This window comes from Trematomus bernacchii, unplaced genomic scaffold, assembly GCF_902827165.1.
Source record: "Trematomus bernacchii unplaced genomic scaffold, fTreBer1.1, whole genome shotgun sequence".
Taxonomy (NCBI): Eukaryota; Metazoa; Chordata; class Actinopteri; order Perciformes; family Nototheniidae; genus Trematomus; species Trematomus bernacchii.
In genome coordinates this window covers 20,159,706-20,187,607 of record NW_022987720.1, presented here as the reverse complement: position 1 = coordinate 20,187,607, position 27,902 = coordinate 20,159,706, and the positions used below count along the sequence as shown (strand labels likewise).

Here is a 27,902-nt window from a genome sequence, read left to right as displayed (position 1 = left end):
GTAATTGTTATTTTAAGGGATTTTTGTTTCATACCACTTTGTCATTTTGTATTTAGTTGTTTCTTTGAGTTTAGCCATATTATATTACTGATGGGCCATCATTTTGTGCTATTATAGAAACAGTTCAGTCCTAAATGATGTCACATCTTTAACTATCAGCTTTAAACAAACACATTTACCAAAAAAAAGAATATTGCAATGCAAAACACGTATTTCACGATGATCAAAATGCATGATATATCCTTTGCTGGAAGAGCATAGCAATATTAGTCATTAGTCATTATTATATTACTCAGAGAAGTTCTTCAAAATTAAAATCTTTATTGGAATATATTCCAAAGCAGTCAAGTCATCTCATGACTGAACAAAAATAGCCATTTATCTTTAAAAAAAAAAAAAAGTCCCAAGATGCTTCCAAAATGCACTGAACAGCTTTTGACAAAATATACATCGCAGTAACTCACATCTTGCCGTCACTAATTGACTTGTTAATAAATAATATTGTGAACATAACATTTTTTTATACATAACATTTTAGACTTCCCCATATTTGGAACCAAAATTAATGAATACATACACCCTCAATTAAAAAAACAAATTCTGAAGACCTGTGCCACAAACATTTCTCTGACAAGTCATTGCAGTGCATCCTTCGACATCCAACCCCCCCCCAAAAAACTAAACAAAATAAAGGAAAACAACACGATGAGTAACAGTAGAAATAATGGTAGTAATACATGATAATTATGAAAGGATGATTTTTTTATAAAGCAACACTGATAAAAGCAGATATTATAAAGGACCGACTATCAACAATAAAATATACAGAATACATTCCTTCAGGGTTTCAGAATAGAGGAGCCCATGTGAGGAGGACGTTTAAAACTGAGCTAGAGGGAGACACAGTCGCCTCTTTAGAGAATCAGGAAAGAAAAATCACACTCTTGTCTACAGGAGTAATTAAATCATTTAGCGTTCGACAGCAAGATGTTTAAAGCTAAATTACAGTCTTTAGTTAGCTTTTGACATCTGTCATTAGTATTTTGAGATCCAGGCACAGGACCCAACGCCTTCATACCTCATGTAAATCCAGGATGCATTTACTTTGCAAGTTAGGAGAATGGTTTGGGAAGAGTCACATGCAAGTGTTAATCCTGGAGTCCATCCATAACCATACACATATCTTGTCTAAATTACAAAGTGAGGATCCTCCTAAAACAGCTCAAAGCTCAGGTCAGTGGTTATAGTGTTGATTGCTTCTGTTGGAGTGAAGTTAAAGGATGATTTGCATCAAGCATTCACTTGAGGAGACATTCAGAGCCTGTCCATAGGCAACATGTTCAGTTCCCAAAGAAAAAAGGTTATGTGGATGCATGGGGCCTTGAATGTAGTGAACTTTATATATCCACTGTGAGTGGTGTGCAGTTTTGAAGGCTGCCCAAACAGCTCAGGTAAAGTCATTTCAGAGACTTGACAGCAACAAAAGGAGTGACATGCCTGTTCAGTATCACAGGCAAAAGTGGCTATGATCCGGAAAATAGTAGAGTCACAGGAAATCAGAGTTAAATATAGATGATTAAGTACAGAAACCAAAATCAGACTGAGATGCGGCAGATGAGGAAATGGTGGAGATGTGTCTATAATTCCATAAACCCCATTCTAAGCGTCCAACTCCCTGTAGGAGTGGAAGGTGCCAAGAGAGGGATGGATGTGTCCACTCCGTGGAGCCGGTCGCCCCTAACGGGCTGATTCAGCGCAAGAGGCATTTTGACAAAAAGAGGACTGGGAGTTTTAGCTTCTTCTGAGGTTCTCTTCTTCTTCTGAAATCACTCAGTCCACATACAGACTATCCTGCGATTCTTTAGTATTGTAAAACACATGTTCATGATTCAGCCAGGAAACATTCCTTACAATCCACAACTTCATTGTCTTCATGTCTTTCATATAAAAACGTCCACAGAGTTCTGCCGAGTCCCGTCCCTGTTGTTTAAAAAGAAGTTGGCGAGAGCTATGTACAGATATTGTGATATGTCATTTATGAGTGTGGATGGTAGTGGCTGGTTCACTGAGGCCGAGGTTCTCCATGTACTCTGAAGCGGTACATGCAGGTGTATTCTGGGTGACCCCAGTTAGACAGCACGCGCACCTCTATGATCTGAAAGGACCCGTCATTCTGCTCCTGAAAGAGAGGGGGGGGGGGATATTCAGAACATCCTAGTAGACAATGATTTCATTTTGATGAATAATAGGAGGTGTGTCTTAAGTTACCATAACAGGAAAGGTTTGCAGTGACTCTCCATCTTCCTCATACACGTATTGCCCCAGCAGCTTCCCTTCTTCCTGGTACTCATCATCAAGACCCTGTAGACAAACAGACATCAGTCAAAATAGGAATGTATCAGCGTGTCTAGTTGTAAGGCTTTATGTTATGTTTCTTACAAAGACAGTGAAGTTGCGTGGCGCGCTGGTGATGTTTCCGGTCGGAGACAGGGCCTTAGGGATGTGCTCCACACAGAAGGATGTGGGCAGGATCCTGAGGGACAGCCGAATCACCAGATAACCCTGAGAGCCTTTGAACGCCCAGCAGTTACCGGGGTACACATCGGGCTGAGGAGAGGAAGTGAGAGTAGAAATGCTGAAATAGGTTTCATCATAACGGCAACAAGGACTTGAGAATGAGTGTTTCTACTAAGCAATTTTATTTCCAACAATTACATTACAACAACAGAAAATTCCTATAATTCATCAACCAAAGAGGAACCACTCTATGATCGCAAACATTTCATTACAGGATTAAATGATAGGAACTTGTAAAAGGGTTTTGCTCGCTGCAATTATTCTTTCTCTAGATAGTGGTCATTAGAATACCCCTACTGTGTGCTTTGAGTGTATCTTATGTGAGACAAAAGCCAATATGATGCTTAAGCAGTCTGTGTAAGTCAAAGCAAAACTCTTTCCTTGCTAAAAGCAGGAAGGAGAAATGACAGCATAAAAGGCTTTAAGGAAAGCTTTCAAAGTTCACAAGTTGCCATTGTTTTAAGACAACAGTGAAAAACTGCGAACATAACCTTTAACTTACTTAGTGAAATAAACATTACTCTCATGGATATATCCTGGTGGCACTCACCTGGATGACGACCCGTGGAGACTGGGAGAAGTACCAGAGAGGCAGGCCGAACAGACTCATGAGGGCCGTCTTGGTCTCATACGTCTCAGAGCAGCGAGTGCTGAGGATGCTGCCACCTGAAAACACACAGGAGACAGGAGGAAGTGTCAATTTGAATGTAGTACTTTATTGTGTAGTTATACATATTGGAAGTTGATAGTCCATCATACTGCACACTCAGCTTGGGTGTATGGTTCCAACTGCCACAGCATCTTTATCCTTAAAGCCATCTGTCAACATGTCCTTACATGTACAGTTCTCCTTTATTATGGGCTTCAACCCCTGGCTTTTACTTCTCATAAGGAGAGAGACTCATACAACAAACTAACTGTTAGTAGCTTAACGGGAAAGCATACGCCCACACATCACGTTGCCCTGCCTGAAATAAAGAGCTCCTTTTTAGAATACTCATTGCCCTTTCAAAGTGTGTACAATATCAGCATGCTGTTATATTATCAATATGTCACTTGCAAAAAATTGTCTCAAAACGAAAACAATATTTCTTATGGCAATTATTTATTGTTTATCGTGAGAGGCCAACCTAAATCTGTTAACGTACAGTGGTTTTGAATCCCAAGCCCAAGCCGCACTATCGTAGAGACAGACCGGAAATGCAACAGGTGGTAGTGATTATATGGAGTATATCTGAATACTTACTGTGCCTCTCATGTAGGTCAACAGACTGCTCAGTAACACACCTGACAATAGAGCCTGAGCTTTTGCTGTTAATACTCTGTTGTCCTCCAGCCTGACTAATGCATGCACCCTCATTATGTAAGAGACATGCATTAGCGCACCATGCTGAGTGATGGAGCAGCTAGCTTGCTGATCCCTTCTACCCATTAGTAAAGCTGCATTCACAACAGCTCAGACAGTAAGGTTAAAAAACAGATTCTCCCATCTAAATGACGGTAGGTGCAAATGAGCTTCAGGAAAAAAATCACAGAGTGAATTAGAAAAGTTCAAACAGATTCAACGTTTAGAGAAACGCAGCCCAATGAGACACTGATTGATAATCACGTTGTGAGAGAGTACAGTAAACATCTCCGTCTCTCCCTGCTGAAAACAACTTCAGTCTAAGAAACTTGTATTTTACTGAAGTGTAACTACTAGCCAACGTCTTCTCTTGTCGTAGCCGTGAAAAATATGCATTTGCGTTTCATTGTGGTTGGAAATGTCAAGGTCACACAAAAAAAAGTTCAGTTGAGAAAAAAAGTATACTTGTCCTACATTGGGGTGTTCAAAGTTCAAAACATGACATCACACAAATGAGCCATTTATTGACACCCGCACACACCCCTGTACAAGAACCATTTTGTTGATGCAGCCTAACTTGACTTTGACAGACAGGCTGATAGTGAAGTCAGTCTTGCTTCTTACCTCCAGACTCCAGGGCATAGTCCACCTGGCCTGTTCGGTCCTGGGAGTAGAGCCTCAAAGCGTTTTGGACAATCAGCGCCACTTGCTGGAGAATAGACCACAACACAAGACTTACAAATTAAAGAAGAGCCTCAAACACATGGCCAATAACATTTTTTAAAGAGCTTCCCCTGCAATAATGATGTTTCCAGTTTATGTTCATTACCTCTTTCGTCAGTCCCTCAGCAGCAGCAGTGTGCTGGACGCTCCCGCTCACGGTCTGAACGATGGTCTTGGCTTGGGACTCAGCCTCTCCCAGGGTTTGAGCCTGGCTAAGTTCCAGCTGCAGGGACACGTCTTTCAGGATGCTGTGCTCCAGTGAGGAGAGGGAGGCCTGCAGGTCGGGTGTGCTGACGTAGCGCTGAGACAACCAGAGGATCAGAGACTCAGGCACCTCTCCCTGCTCCGCTCCTGACCCACCACTGCCGAAGAACAGAGCCTGCAGCTCCTTACGCACCTGGGAGGATACTTGGGAGGATACCTGGGAGGACACCTGGGCTGATATCTGGGGGGAAAGATACACAGAGAACCAATAATTAAAACAAATGGATGCCAGGAACTAAATATTCAGGAAACTGCATCACAGTGAGGGCAGAATATAGCCCAAACAGGAGTTAATAGTTGTGTTGCGTACCGTCTCTTGCAGTGTTTCCAGCTGCTCACACTTGCCCTTGCATCCCACAACGCCCAGCAGATCCTGTCTGATTTTGCCCAGCTCCAGCTCAAGTCTCTTCACCTCCGCTAGCAGAGCATCATGTTCCTCCTGCTTCACGCCCACACTAAGAAGAAGACACAGCATCTACATGTGAGCTGCCATAATCTTGAAGAATTTGCTCACAAAATGTGAATAGCGCATACTAAGAAACACAGTTCTTCTGGTGTCTGTACCTGACAGGAACCGTGTCTGCTGCTGAAGGGACAACCTCCTCCTCCTTTTCCTGCTTCTCGTGCTCATACTGCTGCTGCCTCTGTTGCACCTCCTACGATAAATATCAAGAAGAATAACTGAAGAAAGCCGAAAAAACATAAACTACAATGACAGTTCGAATTTTCTAGGAAGAACATTATATTTTCAATACCGCCGCACTGTTCCTTTGTAAACAGACCTAAAACAACCATATCTTAGCTTATGCTTTAATAATAGTTGTGTTTGTCCAATAACTTGCATATAGACTCTTATTGCACTATTTCACTTTGTAAACTATTTTTCTTTTTGTATTTACTTGCACTATATTTTTCTGTTTATCTGTGTTATTGGGTTGCACTGTTGGAGGAGCCTGTGATCTAAGATTTTCATCGTCATAACAACACTGTAGCTATGTTCGTATGACAAATAAAAACCTTGAACCTTGAACCTTGTAGGTTAATATTTAAACTTCAGGCTTTGTATGAATGCCTGCAGTGTATTCTTTGTTACTGTTTGCCATTAGACCTCTATTCTTTAATGAAATATGGATTATTTAATTTAATCATGGTTAATAAGATGTTTCTTGCTTGCCTTTACTATTTATTTTAAGCTGTATATAAAGGTTTATATTCAGTTTGAATAATTGTGTTATAAATAAGCTATCTTGCAGACACATAGTTAAGAGGTTTTCAGTAGAAGAGCAGTGTTTCTGCTAACTTACCTCAGTCTTGGCAGTCAGAGCATTGAGCCACAACTCTAAATCAGCCAGCCGTGTTGCCTGACCCTCTTGGTGCTTCTGCTGCTGCTCAGCACTCTGCATGGAGAAGGTATCAAGAGAAAGAAAAGTGAGATACAAGTGAGCTTTTAGAGCAAAACATTGCACAACTCAGGACTTATCCTAATCTCTTCACCTGGGCTCTGTGTGTACTCTCCTGCTCCAGCTCCCCCCGCAACACGCCCAGTCTGTTCTCCAGCAGGGAGGACACCCACAGTCCCAGGGTCTCTCTGTCTGTCTCTGTGTGGAAATGCTCTTTCAGGGAGCTGTAGAGAGCCAACACGTCCCTGTGACTCTGATCCTGCTTATGTTCACCCTGCTGGACTCGATCCCACAGCAGGGTTAATTTGCCCTCCACACGTTCCAGGCGCTCCAAGTCAATACTAGAGACTGCCACAGGGGGGAGGAGTGGCTGAGGAGGAGAAGATTTTGAAGAAATACAGAAAAAAGGTCACCATGTGTGGTGGCTCTAAGACGGCCCTGCATATGACCAGAAGCACAAAAGCATTATTTATCTTATTTATAAACTGTGTCTGTGTGCACTGAAGTACAGGGCAAAGCACTTTTGGCGTTTAAAATGTCTGTTAGAAAGTGCTTTAACCGCAACATACTTAATGTAATAGTTCACACTCTCATATTACTCAGTGACTTCTAACAGTGTTTTAGCGCTGCTCGTGGTTTCATCTTACCGGTGCCGGTGAGACCGGGGTGGCTGGGGTCTGCTCCACTAGAGTCTCTGCTGGAAGGACGGGGACAGAGGCAGGGGCCGGAGCAACAGCTGGCACCAAGTTGGACAGGAGGGTGATGGGAGACGCCGGACGCCACTCTGTTAGGTTTATGGCTGGGAGGTAGGCAAGTATGGCAGCAGCGGACGGACCCCAAAACCAAAACGCTGCATATAGACAACAGAAAGTAAAGATTTTTAGCACACTCTTTGGCCACTCATTGCAATCTTATTCTTGTGTGTGGTGAAACTTGGTCCCTTCAGAAATGTATTTTACATTCTGTCCAATATAACAGCGGCACACACTATTATTCAAACAATATTTACATTTTATTTAAACGTTGGCATCTTTCCATTAACCTAAACGTCATAGACACTAGATGCAATAAAGTGTTGGAACAAGCGCATCCATATTTAATATTAAAATAAAACATAATATATTAGAAATGAGAGGAAAGTACGTCAACCAAAAGGAGTAGCTCGCAAGATAACTGGAAAAAATAAACTGAGTGAAGTAACTCACAAGAAGCCCAGCAAGGCTGACCTGAATCTGGTTCTAGATTTGCATCATACTCTGGGGATGTGTGCTTGTGAGGACATCTAGTGCCTCGGTACAGACTGATTTTCTTCCGTACCTGCTCAGTAAATAGGTTACCCATGTGATAAAGGAAAAGAGCATTTCTGATCAACTCACCAAGGAGGAGCAAAAGGGGCAAAAGGAATAGCAGGAGCCTCCAGAGTTTGGGAAGGCATCTGAAACACAGAGATACACTATGGTCAGATAAACAAGTACATGCTGTTGATTCATCTAGCAGTTGTGGAGCAAAGATAGCATTCACTTGGAGTGTATGCAAGTCCAATATTTCCTCTCTTTAGCCACTTAATGCGGTCCTATATTCATCAGCAAGTTGTTTACTGCGTCTGTTTGGAGCTAAACAGTTAGTGGTGACGTTTTTTGTAATAGTAAAAGTGGAAGGAGAGTTCTGTTTAGCCTTTCGGGGCTGCAGATTCAATTTCATCACTACGAGCGATGCATTTTACATTTTTATTTTATAAATTGTTATTACAAAAATATATTTTCTTTAAATGTTTTGACAACAGTTAACCCTTTTGAGCATTGCAACACCGGAAGGTTCAGATAAATATTTGGGGGCTTACCGTGTCAGAAAGAAGACATTGAGAAGAGACACAAGAGACACCAGCTGGTACCATCCTGTTGCAAGAAAACACAAGAGTCCTCGGCCTGCCTTCACTGGGACGATGGAATAAATATAAAACACACACAGAGAGAATGAGATCACAATCTGACCAAGCTATTAAAGGAAGAAGCAGAGACGACACATCATCGTAACAAGATGAGATAAAAAAGTGCCACCGACCTGGAGCAGCCAGGAGCATCCAGAAGACGGAGAGCAGCCTCTGCACCACTGTCCGAACCACTGTCCCGACCCCTGACCCCAACGCTTTGCCGGCTCCCGCCACACAGTAGCCTGGCTGCAGGAGACAGTGACCTAGAAGACAAGGGGAAAGAGGGAAAGTGTTTAGTTGATCGATTATAGCGTGTACTCATCTACACACAGGTTGAGTTATAAACGTATGAGTACTAAACACATTCTTCTAACAGTATATTTACAGGCTGTTATCAACGCAAGTAAATTGCTGGTTAACCTGCATAAGCTAGGACGCTCCACAGCGCCCCCACCAGGCGTCGAGGCCTGGAGGACTGTGTGAGGAGGACGGTGTGTGTCTCTGAATGCTGCTTCCCTTTACAGTCATCGCCTGTGTACGCCGACATGATGGATGGCAGGCAAACAGAAAACACAAAAAAAACAAAGGATGTGTGAATGGATGGCATTAGGATGGCTTACAAGCAAAAACAAAGTTATGCAATTCGTAATTAGGCGAAGGAACAGAAATTAAAATGTATTGATTTATGTTTGAAATACAAAGAATGTTCAAGTGGGCCACGTGCAGGCATGATGAACAATATGCAATATACTATATGTGATGACAACATGGACAGCTAGATGTATGAGAACATGCCCGTGATCATTTCTAAACTGTGTCTCCTTAAAGGTCCCATGTCATGCTTTTCCGGTTATTACCCGTCCCCTTGTGTGTTATGTAGATTTGTATGTATGTAAACGATCTGCAGAGTCACAAACCCTCAAAGTACACCCTGTAGCGAGTAAAACTCTAACACAGAAAAGACCTGTCTATGCTGCCCCAGAACGCCTCGTTGGAGATTTCTCTTTTTCCATTGTTTACTTCTTGGGTATAGTGACGTATTTGGGTATAGTGACGTAACGTAACGTCACGTCCGCGGAGCCGTTACGTTTGGACCAATCCGCGGACTTCCTCACACACACACACACACTCGGCAGGACGTTGCGAGGCTCGCTGCTGCGAGGAGCGGGACACTGTGAGCTGGCTCACTGGTGTGGGGTCGGCGAGACACAGCAGAACTCAGCCTGAGCACACACACAAACTCCCAGCCAGGCTGCGGGTGTGTGTGTGTGTGGGAGGGGGGGGGCAGGAGCTCCAACAAGCCGTTTAGGACAGAGAGTGAATACACATATTTACAGAGATGCTGTATGAGAAACCAATGCGATTTTGGAAAACTGCACAATATAAATGTATTTTAGTATGCCTCAACAATGGAATTATGATCAGTAGAAATGGCCATGACATGGGACCTTTTATGAAAGTTTGTTTTTTACATTTGTTTGATTATTTCTCAATTTAGGGAAACGTCCACCCCTTGACCTCTTCTTTTACTTATGTTAAACATCTGTTATTATAATATTTGTGCAAGATAAAAACAAACTAGTTTGAAGACAAGCAAGCTGTTAGTCCAAAGTGTATCATCATTTATGAAGGTACGTTTTGATGTTAAATTGGACTCTTAAAACAGGTTTGAAGGACTAACTTCATTGAAAGGAAAGTATCTGCAGGTCATAACGGTCAACAGGCTGCTGACTTGTTAAAGCAGTTCACACAACCTCTGCCTGGTGGTCCTAACACAGGTCACGCATATCATTAACTAAGTCAGTCAATGCTACCACACAGAAACGTTCCAAGTATAGAGAGAAAGAGATCGTGTGTGTGTGTGTGTGTGTGTGTGTGTGTGTGTGTGTGTGTGTGTGTGTGTGTGTGTGTGTGTGTGTGTGTGTGTGTGTGTGTGTGTCTCTGCTTACACAGGGAACCATTGAGTTTAAGATGTGAGGCCTCCTCAGTCACCAGGTCCTTCACATTCATGCTTCCACAGAAACTTGAGTGAGCTGCAACACACATACAACACATTTGTTTACATGACAAAAACCATGTAGTGTGAGAAAATTGAGATGAGCTTAACAATGCAAGAAGAAGAAGAAGAAGAGAGTTAATGCACGTCATCAACGGGCCTGCAGAAAATCTCGATGTCATCATGAAGACAGTGAGAATACGGGTGCATGAAAACAGCTAATAGGTCAAGCAGTAGGGCTGAAAAATGAATTGGTACTTTATTAAAATCACAATAAGGATTATTGCATTATCCATATAGCAAGAGTCATAATATCCGTTTATAAATAATATATATATCAAAATATCATTCTGCAATTAAATATCGTGTTGCTGCAGAGATCTGCCCACAAATCATATTTCATTAGCTTATGAATAAAAACCTTTGTTTGGTACAGATTCTCGCAAAAATAAATATATATTTAATTGTTTGTAATGAACATGAGAACAGTAACCCAAAATGTATCATTCTCCCAATAAAGTGAATCATCTTGCAATTTCAATATAAGTGAAATTGCTCAAATATATGTTTTCCCAATTGTTCCGCCCTAATACATGGTGACAGCAAATGGACCTGAGAGGACATTCACCAGCAGCTTTGAAACAACCAGCTTTAATCATTTTAATCTCAATGAGTCTTTTACCTGGTTAAATAAAGGATATATAAATCAGCAGTTTACTAGAAATAAAACTGACCTTGTACAAATTATAACCTTAACTGCAGAGTTATCAATGTCCGGAGTTCTTATTGTTAAGCTTTAATCTTCTGAAGAGCTAAATGTTCTATTTTTCATGTGATAGTTCTGTCTAAATTTAGGCAATCGTCTTGGGAATGTACAAGTTTAATTTAGTTTCTAGTAAACTTCCTCCCTCAGAAATAGAAAGCGACAATGTGAAAGTGAAAGTTGAACAGAGAGAGAAACAGAGATTATCAAGAAGCCCTTCAAAGTCAATTCAATTACATATTCTAATATAAGGCTTTTTTACTGAGGTGAGAAAGGAGAGAAATGGTTACAAGAAAGAGTATTAACAGAAGAGCAGCAGAGGAGGTCAGGAGCTGTGACCCTTGACCTTTGCCTTTTATCGTTACGGCTGGTACCTTGTCCTTCATAGCCATTAGCCCTGTGGCCCATCATCCTGTGAAGAGTGTTCTGCTTAAACAGCCACAGTTGGGAAAAACTGGAGGACACCGCTTGTTTCATTGAGTCCGAACACGACACAAGGACACCTGGTGACAAACCCGCCCCCATACAATCACTGTTAGTCAAAACTCACAGTCTACACATGGCTAGAAACACAAAATAAAACAAATACAAATGTGTGATATTAGGATCAAAAAATCCCCTGAAGATAGAAACCCTAATAGGAAAACAAAAAGAAGCTTTGAGAAGCCAGATACAAAGAAAGGTGGTAAAGTCACATGTGGAAGAGAAATAGATGATGACTGATGAGATTTCAAACTATCTGCAAAAGAGAAATGAGTCAAGTTTTTCGTCAAGGTCTCGGGGATCTCACTTAGGAACAAATACCACATCAAATGACAGAAAAAAACAGAGTATGATGGGAAGTGATTGAAGAGTAAAGAACTTCTCTTGTTGTGTACCTTTTCCTGGCGGGCTCTTTGCCCTTGAACCGAGCCAGAGCACATTGTTGAAGAGCAGGGTGACTAAGGACACTATGGGAGCCAGGGCTCGCTTGCTGTAGCGCATACACGTGTGAGACATAGACACCAGGACACCTGCAGAGAGACACCACCGCCATTATATTCTCATTACCACAACACACTGGCACGTTCCAGCTCCAATACTTTCAACACGGAGAAGGACAAATGTGACATTTTAGTCCAACTTAACATTCCCTCACCTGTCTTGTTCCTTCGAGTCCTGTCTCTGGAGTATATGCTTGTGAAGGGTGACGAGGAAGAGGAAAAGTGGGCGTCCGAGGAAGAGGAAAAGAGGGCGTCCGAGGAAGCTTCTGCAGCCTGAGATGATGATGATAATGATGAAGATGAACATGTGATAGGGGACTCCGTCTGAGAGTGAAACGAGCAGTCTTTGCAGATGTAACCATTGGCGACTGCGGTGTGGGACTTTGATGCGCTGGCGTCACCGTTCACACTTGATGAACTGTGGTCATTCCTCCCTGAGAGAAAACAGCGTGTTAAGACACAATCATTAAAACACAGGAGAACTGTTAAATGCTTAATGTAGTAGTAAAGATATTACCAAGCAAGTATGCTATGGCTCTATTTATAACACAGGGGAACAGTAAACATACAGTAATGGAGGAAGTATCAAGATCTTTTACTACAAGGTGAAAGGAGCAATTCATTGCAGCATACATCATAATAAGGAAAATGGTGCAAGTGGTATTGGCCAAATGTAGTACTCGCCATGTAGCCTAACGTCTTTGTCCTTTTTACGTTAAGACTATTATTGATACTATTGCTTCTCATTCAAAATTGAAGTTTTGAGACCCGATATCCAAGATCACTCATTTTAGAAATCAAAACTGATAGTGAAAACATGCTTTGTGATACAGGCTCAAGACTCAACTACACAATGTTGGAAACGCATTCACACAGAACTGAGATGCTTCAGTCAATGAAGACCAAGAAAGACTAACTCAATAATTAAAACTTTAAAACTAAAGGTCATTTACTCATTTTAAGGCAGGTAATGTAACTTGAATATCCTGAAAGGTGGAATTCAATAAACAAATACTCAAATGACAAAAGTGTGATTAAAGTATATAGTAGAATATAACTGACCCAGGTGCCCATCCACAAAAGTGGTGGTTGTGGTTGTGGTGTGGGTGCGTTGTCTCAGGCTGGACTGATCCAGGATGGAGGCGAGTAGCGATCCGTCAGACGCTGTGTGGCTTTCATGAATGACGCTGCTGTTGCTGTTAATTGGGGTATTAGCGGCTGAGAAGGAGAGGGTTTTCCTCGGTGTAGCAGCTTGGCTTAAGGAGAGAGACCGGGAGCTGGAACTGGACTGTTGCTTTTTGCCTCGCAGCGCCCTAGAGAGCAGAGAAAGGAAGCATGAAGAGCGTGAGTTTTCTTGCATGGATACGAAAATGCCAGTCATGTTAAGATCAACAGAATGAAAAGTATTGTAGGGTCAGACAAAAAGAACGCACTCAAGGGCGTCAGTTAGCCGAGTTGGTCAAAATGCCAGCTTTTATACACGACACCCTACCTGGATGCAACCGTTTAACACGGCTTAGTGGCAGTATTCAGAGTTAAGTGTGTACCTCATTTTACTGCAAGTTACTGCACAACTTCAGTCCAGCTGTTGGTGTTTTGTGTTTTGTTTTAGGATAGACAATAATTATCAGCCATGAAGAAGTTGAATGGTTATATCACTCAATTTCATGCCAACATAAATATTAAAACATACTCTTATTATAATAAAAAAAAAAAAAAGAGAGAGCTTAAAAAAAAAAAAAAAACATGTCCCTTTTTTACAGTTGAACTGCAGGCTAATGCTTAATTTAATGTATTCCCTGCATTAGTTAAGTGGGAGTGTTAGCATCTATTGCTAGTCTTACCGTGTCTCTTTCTTGGTGCTGGTATAGCTGTTGCTGTCGCTGTGGTTATGGGAGTATTCGGACAGGCTTTCATTGTCATAGTGACCGGCACCAGTCTGCAGACGCAGGCTCCGCCGTGACATCCTGGGCGACTCGTATACGGCGGCAATCTGGTGCTCCTTCTCAAAATCTAACGCTGCTGTTGAGTAGCTAGAGCTGAGAGAGACAGGAGGAAAGAGTGGAGCAGAAAGAGCGGGAAAGTGAGGGGAAAAGAAAAAAAGATGACAGTTAATCACAGAGAGGGAAGTCTTCTGCACGGTAACTCATCTGCAAACAACTAACAGGCCTCGAGTGACTTCACCCTTATATCAATACTTATAAGAGATCTCCTACACTTGTGTGTGCCATCTTCAGAGAAGCTTTCTTTTGAAACAAAACCAAACAAAAGATAGGAACAGACAGTCCTTTTAGAGAGCTCTAATATTGTTGTTCCCTGCAGCTGACAGTGGGCCTAACAGGAAATGACTCACTCACAAGGGAGAGAGAAAACGACACAAAAGAATAGGCACAGTGGGTTCTGGAAGTCCAATAGGAAAAATACACCAGATAAACATCCCAAAGAATGCATGTAGGCTGAAGAAAACAAAATCTACTCCACTCACTGCAACCGAAAGCCAACCATAAGTGGTAACACACCATGAATGTTGTAAACGTTGCCATGCCTTATGCAGCTGTGACTCACGGGGCCACACCCACCTGGCAGAGTAGGAAGGCAGAATCTAGGCCAACATTCAGACGTGACTAACAGGCAACACGCGAAGAGTTGCAAAATTCACTGGAACAAAAAGTTTAAAAAATGTGTTTAATCCCTCTTAGCAATTGTAATGTAAAGAAAGAATAGAATGACTATACACACTCCCTCTTCAGTGGCAAAGCAGGTACATTTTATAAGACAGAAACAAAATCTATCTTTCTTATTGATTTGCTTTTACTAACGTTGACCTTTTTTGTATTTAATGCGGAATTCTAATAACACAAACTGAAATGACCTGACCAAGCTGGACACTGCAGACTGTGTTCAACCCTTAGCATGTGGCTCAACTAGGTCAGGCAGCAAAGGGAGGATGAACAGGAGGAGCCAAGCCCTTTATCTGTCACTGGAGGGCAGAGAATAAACTTCCTGTTGGACACCTGAGTAGGGACCTTTCCATAGGAGCCCTCGCACAGCAGTGAGTATATGAAGGCCAAGTCCTACAAGCAGAACAAACTAACCTGAGCGTTGGCCCGCCCTCTGGCTTTACACACTGAGGATTACAAACTGAGAGCCAATTATGTGCTTTCCTGCTCGCTCTGCCTCCTGCTCCAACCTCTGAACACATGCCCACGGTCCGTTGGTCTGAAACTCACCAGAGCTAGAATCCACTGTTTAGCATATGCCAAGGACAATGACACATGTTTAGGACCAAAGCCTTTGTTCTTATGTTTGTTTATATGAAATATGTCTCACTAAAAAGGCTCTACACCACTTCCGTTTCCATAAATCTTTGAGAGGGAAGTTTATTCATTCAAGTGCGTGAAAATCTAATGCCATAGATATGCAACAAATGCAACTCTTACCCACTCACATACCTATGAAATCTCTCCAAGAAGGAATGCAACGGTGAGTAGTGATTTACCTTCATATCAACTGTTACATAATGTATTTGTAACCCACAATAGAGCCCATGTTATTGTACTACTTAGATGCCTGAGAGGGATAGTTGCACACTGCCTTCAATACAAGAACGTGAGGCCATGCAAGGACAGCTGAGCATGGACGGTATTTAAAACACAGACCCAGGTTAATCAATTACCACAGAACAATCCATTTTCCATCCCATCTTTGTCTCTGCTTGTCTGATGAAAATGTCCCATTCAAATCTTGTGTTTGCTTTAAATGAATATAATATGAATTCCTGAGGGCTAAAGAAGTATATTAAAGTGTGTTAACAGGTTACATCCTGAGCCAACAGACAACTTCACTACGGTATGTCTCCGTGTTTTACAAACAAACCCATGCAACACAGTTTATCAAACGAGTCTAGAACATAATGGATAAGGATCTCTTGTAGTGTTACCGACTGAGCGCCTGAAGCTCTCTGCTGGGCACGGCAGGGCGTGCGTGGGAAAGAAAACTGACTTGTGTCTGTTTGTCTGTGTGGCCTACAGCTAGGCACAATCATTAATGCAGCAATATGTTGCTCTACCTGGCAATTCATTAAAAAAATAGTCACATAGATCTTTATTTTAACAACAAACTCTGTATAATAAACCAATCCGGACTGCACAAAAGTAAAGATCTACCTTATGTGCTGGCTATCACACCCCGTTCAAACCCCAGTCTGTCTCATCAGAAGATGTAAACAATGTTAAATAGTTTTGCTCACTCTTTTCAGTGGTTATCGGTTTCCAAATTGATCTCTGTTCCGTTCACTCTCCCAGGCGGCACCCACGGCCCACATGGGTGATAAAAATAGACATTGTGCTTTCAGAACTGTGTGAAAAAGACACAGATGAAGAGACAGACATACAGTATGGAGAAAGAAGACACTTCCATCCTGACATTCAGCTTCCTGGAATCTCTCCTTACATAACAGTGAAGCTTTGATTCTCTTCCCACACTCAGTGGGCACAGCTGGCTTTCTTACAAAACACAACTATACAGAGCATTAGATCAGAAAAGGATTCTACATTTTAAAACCGCACGTTATAATGCACAGCCACATGGACATGCAGGATGGGGATCAAGGTTGGTGGACATCAGAGGGTAATGCAAGAAACAACAATATCATCATATTTGACAATATATGGATAACAGTAGTGTAAAAAAAAAGTGTGATGACATGAAAAGGCATCAAAGAAAGTTTAATTTATTAAAAAAATGATCAGGCCACAATAGTCAATAACTTTAGGTTTTGATCTGTTGGTCGGACAAATTGGTCTTGAATGAAATTCTATTGGGATTTAGTTTTTTTCATTTATTTATAAACCGTCCAATAATCAAATTAAACACTGGGAAGGCTGATTGATAATGAAAATAAACTGTTTCTCAAAAAGCTATCTATTTTTTGTAAGAGAATATGATGTACGTCTTGCTTTTAAAAAATGTAAAAAGACTTCAGGGTGCATATGCACCTACAGGATGGGATAACTGGATCTCAGCTATTTATCCAGGTGTAACTGCAACAAGATGAATGTGTTTGCATCATTGAGAAAGTATCTGCCCTTGGGGTGGAAGCTCCATTACTTTGGCGTCGGCCCTTTACAGGCTTGTCAGGATTTCGTACCCTGGAGACAACAGACTTTCTATGGCAGGTTGGGATTCGCAGCAGCAGCCATTATGTTAAAGCCTGCTTTTCATCTGTTCTTTCAGATCCAACCAGAGCAACAAAAGATAAATCCCTCCAAGGTAAAGGAAAGTAACTTTAGTAACATACCTTCTGGTGAGTCTACTCTTCCAGTACCATGTTGGCTTTGCTGCCACTAAAAGGGACTTGCCACCCACCCACCCACCTCCTGCCTGCTTGCTTTGCATAGTGTATGCAAAAAAGTGTGCTCTGTTCAGAGAACACAGCATGGACACAATTGGATGAAAGTCTACAGTGTTGAGCTCAGATACTAAACAGACTTGCACAAATAAACCCTGAACAAAAAAACACTGGCTACCACACACGCATAACTTCGAGAAATAGAAACCATGTGTGTCGTTGGATCTGAATTTAAAAACCAAACGTGTGGTAAGGAAAGCATGAACCCTCACACGCACAAGAACACAGCAAAAACAATTTTTTTACAAGACATGGGCGTGTTGTTCCCAATGAAAGTCTTTAGTAGGATAAACTGCCACTCAAAGTTACGGATAAAACTAGTTAGCATCAGTGTGGAGTGCACCGGGTGAGACTACTCAGAGATACTTGTCCTACTTGGCAACAGATTACAATATTTAAACAACAACATGTGTATTATTGCAAATGTGAACAGCCTTGAGTCAAACATCAGATCTTCTCATCAAATCATGTCATTTTGAATGCTGTAATTTGGCTTAAGTATAGTACTTTGTCAACTATTTCCAACTATCTATGTATATCTCCTCCATAATTCCCTGTGGGGCCATGCTGTGTTTACTGAAATGATACTGCACTGAGAAGTCTGGGGAAAGTACCAAATCAGAGCACTGTAGCACACTCTTTGCCTTCCCGTTTTAATCAAACCGTTACAGAAGGTTTTTCCCCCTGAGGTGCTGAGGCCTATATTTACTAGAGGCCAGGAACTGGGAGTCTGGGAACAAGCATAGCGCCTTCAAATGTCTGTCCAACTATCTCTGGGTGGGAAGGATTTAGCACTGTGATTAGGATCGTTGCAGCCCACCCTCACTTTCCCTCCCACAGAAAACACTTCACTTGTGTCCTCTCGCTCCCCCTCCATTGCACTACAGTGTGGCGTTTCATGTTGCTGTGGTTGCGATGGAGACCACTTTAAACATTTCCCTGGCTCATCAAAGACCGATCCGTAGCAGAGACTGGACATGAAGAGATTCCAACAGTTACTCAATCTAACATAAACGTTATCTCTTGGCCTGGTTGATTGTGAAACAGAAAATACCTCGACAAGTGTTTTATGCAAGCAAGGAGACATGTTTGTATTTAAAAATTCCAGGGATCTGTTTATCAGAGTAGTGACAGTTCTTTCCACGTATGGACGAACAACACTAAAACATAATGCCTCCAACCTTGACTGTAGCCGGCTTGGAGCCATCAAAAGGTCTGATGTTGTGGGTTTAACCAACACAACCACTGGGCAGGCTGACACCAGCTGCTGTCATTTGCTTGACACTTGCCCGGTCGTGCATGAACTGATATACACTCAGACCAGATGTCAGAACAACTGTGTGAGCAGCATGCACAGCGCCTGTTACAGGCATCCCTGAACCTTGTCTTGCAGAGTGTAACAACATGCACGTAGAAATATTAAAGCACCAACTGCATTTATCCTAAAAAATACTTCCTCTAAAATCTATCTGCATTTTCAACCAGTTTGAGGCGGTATTTCTGTTTGCATTCAACATATCTTTGAGAGAATTGGAAGTTGGTACGTAGCCTATGTCTCATTCGTCGTTTAAATATTTTACATTTGGTATCTGCTGCTGTTCCCAGACAGCCACTCACAGCATCAGATAACCAGTCACTCCTGCTGCGTACTACTGTCACAGTTCAGCTATCGTGTGTCGGGGGGAAATACTACAGCCAGAGACCCCAGCCCCACTGACCCACTTTCAACATTATTAAATATTAAGGCCCTTTATTGATGCCATGCTTCTCCAATTTGTAGACCACCTTTGGCAAACAACGGTGTATCACATCAGAAATAATAAAGTCACTCATACATTCAATTTATAGTGTCTATTCTAGCACATCTCTCCATCCTCTTTCATTATTTGTTTTATTTTCTACATATTACATATTTTATTTGCCCCTCAAAAAGCTGTACAATACTATTTTTCGAAAAAATGTACGCAAATAGGATGGATTACGTCAGATATGTTACCTATAAAATTATTAAAACATGCAATTTTTGAGTTTGCTTAAAATACTAAAGGCATGCTTATTTTATCTGCAATTTGAAAAGATGGGGATTGAAGATTCAAGACATTGCACGTTTCCTTTGAATCCCTTAATGCACAATGAAACTTCAATATGTTTCAGATATGAAAACAACAACATTATACTCATAGTCTCTATGGCTGAAATCACTAAATCAGTCCAGTAAACAGAATACTGAAAACTATTTTAAGGAATTTAAGCGAGCACACGAATATCCCAATTCACTTATAACATTTCTGTCTAAAAGTGTTTTCCTTCTTGTATGCATGATATTATTCATTCACAAAAATGTTGCTGCTCCAAGTTGTAATGGTCTCTCCCTGGTGTGTTTGGGGAAACCCTGTTGGCCGGCCTCCTTTCACTCTTTCTCCTGGACCATTCAATGGGACAACACTTGTCGCAGCCCTTTTGAGTTTTGACAACAGATGGGCCAACGGTTTCTGTCACCTGACTCTGTCTGTCTCGTCACTGCTCTCTTGTATCCGCTGGCAGATACAGATATGCTCTATTCTCTGAACAAAATCAGCTGTCAGACCCTCTGAATGGATTCATATCTCTGAACTTTAAACAAGCAAGCAAAAACATTTAATGTCAATAATCGATATTCTGCTATTTACTTCGAGACTGAGACAAAGACATCACCATATATTAAGTTAGCTGATTTACATTTCATCAAGTGCACAGAATCCATCATTCGGCTCAGCTGCAGTACACACAGGCTTATTAAATCCACAGATCTCTCATCTAGTCAAGAAGCATAAACTATTAGTGTAATCCTGGGATCAAGGCCACGGGTTGTGGCCGAGGTTCATTAATAGCTTCTCAGCTGACTGCATTCAAAGGAACACGATAAGCTTGTTCCAGCCTTTTAGTCTACCTGGTGGATTCCAGCGGGTTTGTCAAACTAGCTTTTGTACATTCATCTTGCTTTGGCTCAGTCCACTCAAAAGGCTCGTTTTTTAAATGTGTATTGCATTGCTGGGATGCACAGTGTTTACATGAAGGAGTCCTGAGATTCTGAGGATGTTAATGGTTTGTGTGTTATTTGTTTTGCCCCTTGTGTCATGGTACCTCAGCAGACAAGCTATTTCACATTTCAACATGAAAACACCCAACAGGCATATTGCCAGTGTGCATCAACCTATTCAAACATACCAGAGATGCTTACAATTTGAATATAGATAATACAATCATTAATATAATTACAGCTTAAAGAGACAGCAACTTGAACTGCTCTGGGTCTTTTTTCAAAACACAACTTCAAGGAGAAGAGAGTTCTCTGTTCAAACTCGCCTTGTTTACAAGACACTTTCACTCATTTTAACGATGGGAGGGCTCCATTCCTAAAAGTCATCCAATAACTCATTTTTAAAGTCAGAAAGGGAGTTAAGCATGAGGCAAGGTGATATTTCATTTCCTGACCCACACACCCTCTCTGCTCTGAGAGAACATGTGACAGACATCAGCATTCCTCCACATGCACAGACTTTTCTAGTCGTGTGTCGACTACACCTTCGTTATGAGGTGTGATGAGTAGCTCCAGAAACAACGCATGGATGAGGAGCATCATTGGAGACGAGAGTTTGTTGAGACCCAAAAACTGAACAATGTTAGAGGTGTAGTAAAGGTCTGTTGAGGTAAATAGGGTGCATGCTCTGTGTTAGCAGCATAATAAACACACATGGGGCTGAGTCATCAAAACCAGAGGAATCTTTAGTTTTAAGAAGAAGAAAAAAAAGGAAAAAACTGAAGCTCAGTAAAGTAAAAAAAATGTAATCAAGAAAAAAGACATGGTTGTTCCCTGTTTTGGAACAAACTGGAAAGCATGGCTTGACAGGATGTATCCTAAACAACTATTTATAACAGGTTTTTCATCTAAAAACAAAACTAGCACCAGCAGTGAATGTAAAACCACCTCTGGAATATTTTTGGCAGCATAGACCTTTCAGTGTGTTAGTTTGACATATGACATGAGTACACTGACAACTGTAATTATAGTAGCATTAAGGTTGACGGCGCTTAATAGCATATTCGAGACCAGAGAAAATGGAATAATGGAGTATCTGGTTTACACTACACTTTCAAAGGCTTGATTTAAAATTCAACAGTAGGGTTTCAAGGACAATTAAGATTCATTATTCTTTGTACAGATTGACAAATGACAGGCAGGGTGTAACTGAAATACCAAAGGGCTGACTGTGTATTGCAGCACAGCACTGAGGTCTCACCTGAGAGAGTAGGTATAGCCGGTGTTCTCTGGAGCACACTGTGGCGGTGTATATGTGTGCAGTTGAGAAAAATCCATGTTCATTCTTCTTTGTTTAAACTGCAAGAATCAGGATGCAAGGAATAGGACTCTTTAAGCCAAAGCTGACATGTTGGAGGAGGATAACAAGCCCAAAGTAACCACCATACACACACTCACGAAAACACATGCATTGCCTTGTTAAACCTGTCTCTTGTAAAATTAGTTGTGCTAATGAGCTCAAGTTCTCCCACTGTAAATGTATTTTTTAAAACAGATTAGGAACTGCATTTCACGCTGAAAACAATACAGCACTGGTAAATTCCCCACCTCTTCCCAAATCAATTCTAGCGCTACTCACTGGGCGGCCTTCAAAGAAAAGACAACAACCGGTTACTGCTACACTCTACAACCGTCAGAAAGCACAGCCGGCCCTAATGAGAGCTGCTGGACATTCCTCTTCCTCGGGAACACAACAACACAACTGTGGTATTGAAAGTGGACTAGAGTTGGCCGACCTCTTCCTGCATGTTGGCTGTGGCTTCTTGTTGACGGAGCTGTAATGAATGACTTGTCTCTTCTCCTCCGGTCGGCAACAGACGGAAATGGCTGGTAGTGACAGGACAGAGAATGACGATCCTCACTCCTGTTGTAATCAAAAGACTCCTCACCAGGACAGCTACTCCTAGTGACTGCTTGGAAGCTCCGCACACAGAGAGAGCAGTATTATGAAACCAAGTGAAACAGCAAGGGGTGGGGCAGAGTTTTAGGCAATGGGCGGGAAACGACTGCTCTGAAGGTCGAGCTTCCAATAGGGAAACTTGTACTATGTGAACAAGCTGTGCAAATACCGTTACTATAATACACTCGGCTGCTAGTTCATTAGGTACAGCAGAGACTAATCGAGTCTGAAACAACCAATCCTGTAATTAATCCTACTTTCCTTAACATTATGAGTTATATAGATTGTGTTGTTACTGTTATAATGAGGGGCTGATTTGTGTACATATTTTAGGCTGGCATTTCAAAGTTCTTCTGATACACAAATGTGGGTCAACTTGTCTTTAAGTGAACTTATTTAAACAAAACCCAAGTGAGAAGAAGCTCAAGTGTGGAAAGATATCTTGAGAGAAAATGCAAATACTGATCTCAGACAGTAATGGGACAGCGAGCCTCAATTTATGCTTAAATAAACGTGTTTTATTCCAAAATGTTTGGGGAACACTGGGCTAAATGTGAGAAACACCTCTATGTATTTTCTTTTTTTCTTTACCTTTATTTAGGAAAGTCTCAATGAGATAACAAATCTGTTTTGCAAAAGAGTCCTGGCCAAGATAGGCAGCAGTTTAATGCAATAAAAAAAAATACTATGAATAAACAGCTCTCTAAAATAATTTAAACTAAAACAGAATACAATATTACTCATGATGAACTCTTGTGTTGGACTGCATTAGTTTTGACTGGTGTACCTAATAAACTTGTAACTAGGGGTATAGAGTTGGACAGAATATTGCAGTACACTTGAGGTTGTCAGAAAGGGGAACACTTTGTTTAGACTTGCCGAGTTTACCCTAATATTGCTCCACATTACATACAATAAGTACAATAACTGTGCAAGTTTAACTCTTACTTAAACTTCTGGTAATGCAAAAACGGAGCAGCAAATAAAACAGATGGCTTTTTCCGAAAATCCGAAACCAAAATCTCAACACACAATCTTAAATCATGGGTCAAATCCACTTCCAAGTCACCAAGCCAAAAAGACGGATAAACGGTAACAGAAATATCCGAAAAGCCACTTTAATTCAGCCAGGATTAGTTTATTGTGACTGCACTGGGGGAATGAATCATGATGCCAGCACTGAATGTGGGCTAACTAAAAACCACAGTCTTATAATACATTTACTAACTGTGTTATATCTACAGAACTGAGAGTAGGGGAGAGTATGGTGTAAGGCTGGAGTTCTTAATAAAGAGGGTTTTGTTTTTGTTTCAGCATATGACTGATTCCTATTAGAACTATTAGATAATGTAATCCTTGAGCTCATAATTCAGGAGACAGGTTCAACAAGCAGCATGCGTTTATCCCACAAACACACTCCAGTCTAAACATGCTACACAGTGACACTTTTCCCACACACAATGTATCATCACACGTTTGTTTTGCTGGCTCCTTTACGCAAAACACCTGCGACAAAGAGGGCAAACTACAGTATTGTGACTAGTGCAGCTTCTGTCAAAACAGTGCTGCAGACCGGTGTCGTTGAAAGACATTCGGTCTATTAATAACTGGACATAGGGTCCAGCAAAATGACATATAAGCCGTTACATTCTCATTGCCCAGTGCTAAATTTAGAAGCAGTGTATTTAGACAACGCCGTCACTCTCGAAAGCACTGGGTTACTCATATCTTATCATACAGGTTATTCTACAATTTCTCCGTAAAACCACGCATTATTACAATGAAGGATAACACATAATGTCAGGTAATGTCGCAGATTTCTAAAATTAGCCATGAAAATAAGGCCTGAGATTGCGTTAGTTGGGTAAAGGAGCTCAGCAAAGACAGACAAATATGCATAAAACGAAATGACACATTCACAACATCAATTGTTGAAACGTTAACCTATAGGATGTTTTTATAGTAGCATGTCAACTTGCCCGCCTGGTTAGAGTCCATGTATCTTTTTATTTAAAAGCGTAATCCAAAGGGAAATGATCCACGCAGTACTATCGCGGAGGATGCGCAAACTTCTGCCCGCATCCCGACACGCTCACCCAAAGGTTAAGGCTATAAATGACTGCGGCACACAGATCCTTAACGTTATTTTTGTGGTAAAAAAACGCAAAAGTTTGCTAGTAGCTTGAGAATGTTATGCTAGTGCACAACAAGCAGATTTCCAAAATGGCTTCCCTGGCGTAACAAAGCCAGAAGGATCGCTGCCGAGCTGATCCTCCCACTCCCGGCCCTCTATTGTCGGACAGGCGCACACTTTAAATCTATTGGAGGACAGCAGCCCTGGTTCAACGGCATGCACCGGACAGCAGCTGGAGCTCCGTGCACTGAGAGCCATAGCACTGTATTGTCTCTGACATTGAGTCCCTGGAGGACATTTCAACTGATACATAAAGCCCCTGTTTCCAACTGCCACCAAAACAACCTTTAACTCAACACATTTCTGACATCATGAACGTACTACTAATAATGTATCCAGTTATTTTATCAGTTATTATTTGGTATATGTAGCCTACATAATTGGTTGACACAACATTTGAAAATGTTTTTAAATGCTCACCTTAATTATTGTTGTTATTAGTGTTGGATATTGCTCTCAATCATCATGTAAACAAGTGATAGGTTAAAGATGGGAATTGCTATATTCTGCCGCAGAATATAGGAATTAAATGTGGCCGAATTTCTGCCCCATTTAATTGCAGGAAAAGAGTCTGCGATGTTTAAATCCTGAGGTCATGAGGTCAAATCTCCAACCCCTAAAAACCCCTCTGAAAAGTCTGTAAACAATTCCTACTTTGAGTTTGAATCTGTCATACAGTGTGACCATGTACAAGTTTCAATGTCCTCCTATTTTCCTAAACAATAATACAACTGATCAGAACAAAATGAGAGCAAAGCCTCAGTAGCTAAGACCGTGTCTGGTGTATTATTGAGCACTGAAACACACTGGCAACAACTAATCTTGGACTGAAGTAAGAAGAAAAGTGGGCATGAATGTTATTGCAACATTGACTTGACCAATGAATTACATCTGAAAGAAAGAAGAAATTACAATGTTCCTTCTATAAGTTAAGTCATTATGAAATTATCTCAATAAAAGATGTATAAACACTGCCGATATAAAGCAGAACACCCCATGCTGAAAATGTATTTTCCATCAAAAGAGAGGGAAAACTGAGTCCAAAAACAAGCTTCAACAAATTGTGAACGTACACACTACATAACCTCACATGTGTTCAGTTGTATGTGATTATACCTTCTCTGCAAGGAGTGTAGTACTATTAGTATTCTACTACTACTACTACTACTACTACTACTACTACTACTAATAAAAAGAAGAAAAATAAGTAGAAGGAGAGGAAGAAGTTACTTTAATATTTCTAAAAGGGAAAATTCTTCTTTCTAAAAGTATGAGAATGATAAAGTTGTAACTGTTCTAGAATAAACTAACAGCAAGGCTCCTGACATCATATTATTTTATCCTGCTACATTCAACAATAACTTATGTGTAAAAACTATAATCACATGTGTAAAGTACAAAGATAAATCATAACCCTTACTTTTTGATAAAGTGCAATTCAGCTTGAAATAGTTGTGTACTTTAAAGTTTTCAGCTTTCAAATGCAGGACTTTTACTGACCTCTCTGCAGTTGAAGCAGGACATTTTCAACAAAGATATATACAGAAATCATTGATAACACAATTTGAAGTAAAATCAAATACATTTGACTACAATAACTGATGAGAGGAGGTTGGACAAAGCGCCATCTGCTGGACAGCAGTTTCTACAGCACCTTTAGATGCACCTTTAGATGGACTTTGGATGCAATCTGAGACCTTGCAGAAGGCGGGCTATCCTTCTGCCAAAAATTAAACACCAGGATTGTTCACACCCTGATTCAGTTTAGATAAGACCTCTATCAAAGCCTTCTCATTTAATATGCCTCGTGCAAGGGCTTTTCAGGTCAACCAGCCATGGTGGAAAAAGTACTCAGATCATAAACTCCAACAACAAAGAAGTCAAATACTCTTACTTTAAGTAATACTACAGCATTTAAGTCCTACTACTACAAATGCACAATATAACAGCAAACTGCCCTTGACTTGCATATCATTATTAGAACATTGTTAATATGGATTCATCGACAAGTTATGTGTCCTATGATATTGAGCAAGCATGCACACCACAAGGACTCGGAAACCTCCTTAATGTTATTAACAAATGTGCTTTTCCTAGTGTGACACAACAAAATGTCTTCTATGAAAAAGACAGAGGTCATAAAATAATTCTTGTCAGATGATTAATGGGAGAGGAAAGAACAATAAAAGGGTCCTGATACCAAAACCTATAGTTATTTTCTCTGTGAAATACTGAAATAGTTTATCTTTGGTGCCTCATCAGTCATTTACATGAAACCATGGGGAAAGTTTTGCAGGAAAGTCTCCCTTTGTTTGTACTGCTCACAGTTCAAAGTCATCTGAAAAATGACAGAGGCCACAACGAGACACTGCTTTCTTGAAAGGGGTGCCAAGACAAAAGGCTGGGAACCTAAACCACAAAATGCTGTCTGTATTTTATATAACTTGCATCTACATAGTAACTACAACTGTTACTATGGATGCAATGGACTCCAATGAAAGTATGAAATACAAAAGGAAATGCAAATCAAAGCAGAGAGACTACCTCAAAATACTTGAGTAGTTAGTCACTTCCCACAACTCACAGTATTTGTTGTATTCTTTTTTTCAAGTCATGATTCAAATCCTCTGTGTCTGGAACAGCCTCGGACCAGGGTAAACATCTTGCAAATGATTATCACTGACTAACAAAACCTACTTATTTTAAGACCAGGTTGCTGTTAAACAAACAGCAAAGTATGGTGGTAAGTGTAAGTGAAGCCCTTTGCTCCGTATTGGTGCTCTTACTTTGCTCATGTCAAGTTCGAATAAATAGCCACCCCCAAACAAGTAAGATGTAAGTTAAAATGAGATATTTTGCCAGACAATTGAATACGCCTTACCATAATTCTAGTTTGAAGGTTTGTCCAAAGAAACTGTTCAGTTACCATTTTAGCCTAACTCACTTCCCTGCTCCTGCACTGGTCAGGAAAATGCAAAGGCGAGTCAGTCTCTTGGCTTCCTTGTGGGCTTCCTGTGAAACCTATTCACATTCAAACTTTCCACGAAAATACAGAGCATGTCCCCCAAAGTGCTGCATTCAGAGACAACACGTTAGGATGCTATCAGGATATTTCAGATTGGATGTGTGGCTAGCCTCTCTTGACAGTTCAGGACAGCACATGTGAAATTAATTTACATAATTATTATCAATACAGAAGTTAGACTACTCACAGGTTGAAGCTGACGCTTCGGACTGTAGAATGTATTATTCCTGAAGTTAGTTAAGGTTGAAGTTTCTCTAGAAGTTTATAATAAACTCCCCTGAAAATAAGTCATTATTCTAACGTTCGCCTTTCC

The 27,902-nt window shown here is 40.9% G+C and overlaps 1 protein-coding gene across 6 annotated transcripts; it reads right to left on the bottom strand.

Annotated features, from left to right (window-relative positions):
• Positions 1-301: 301 nt before the first annotated feature.
• sun1 (Sad1 and UNC84 domain containing 1) lies at positions 302-27,902 on the bottom strand. Of its 6 annotated transcripts, none has more exons than XM_034142682.1 (23): positions 24,350-24,599; positions 21,672-21,769; positions 13,826-14,020; positions 13,044-13,294; positions 12,137-12,415; positions 11,877-12,011; positions 11,373-11,501; positions 10,189-10,272; positions 8,660-8,770; positions 8,371-8,502; positions 8,150-8,243; positions 7,686-7,744; positions 6,957-7,159; positions 6,404-6,679; positions 6,214-6,306; positions 5,474-5,565; positions 5,220-5,364; positions 4,752-5,090; positions 4,547-4,631; positions 3,128-3,243; positions 2,440-2,607; positions 2,269-2,361; positions 302-2,179 (listed from the first exon to the last, which is right to left on the bottom strand). In XM_034142682.1, exons 2-23 carry the CDS (start codon positions 21,752-21,754, stop codon positions 2,063-2,065), a joined length of 3,279 nt encoding a protein of 1,092 aa, XP_033998573.1. In that variant the 5' UTR covers positions 21,755-21,769; positions 24,350-24,599; the 3' UTR covers positions 302-2,062. The 6 variants fall into 6 exon arrangements, with proteins under 6 accessions (XP_033998573.1, XP_033998572.1, XP_033998574.1 ...); XM_034142681.1 differs by lacking the exon at positions 24,350-24,599 and adding an exon at positions 22,207-22,428; XM_034142683.1 differs by lacking the exon at positions 24,350-24,599 and adding an exon at positions 22,050-22,199.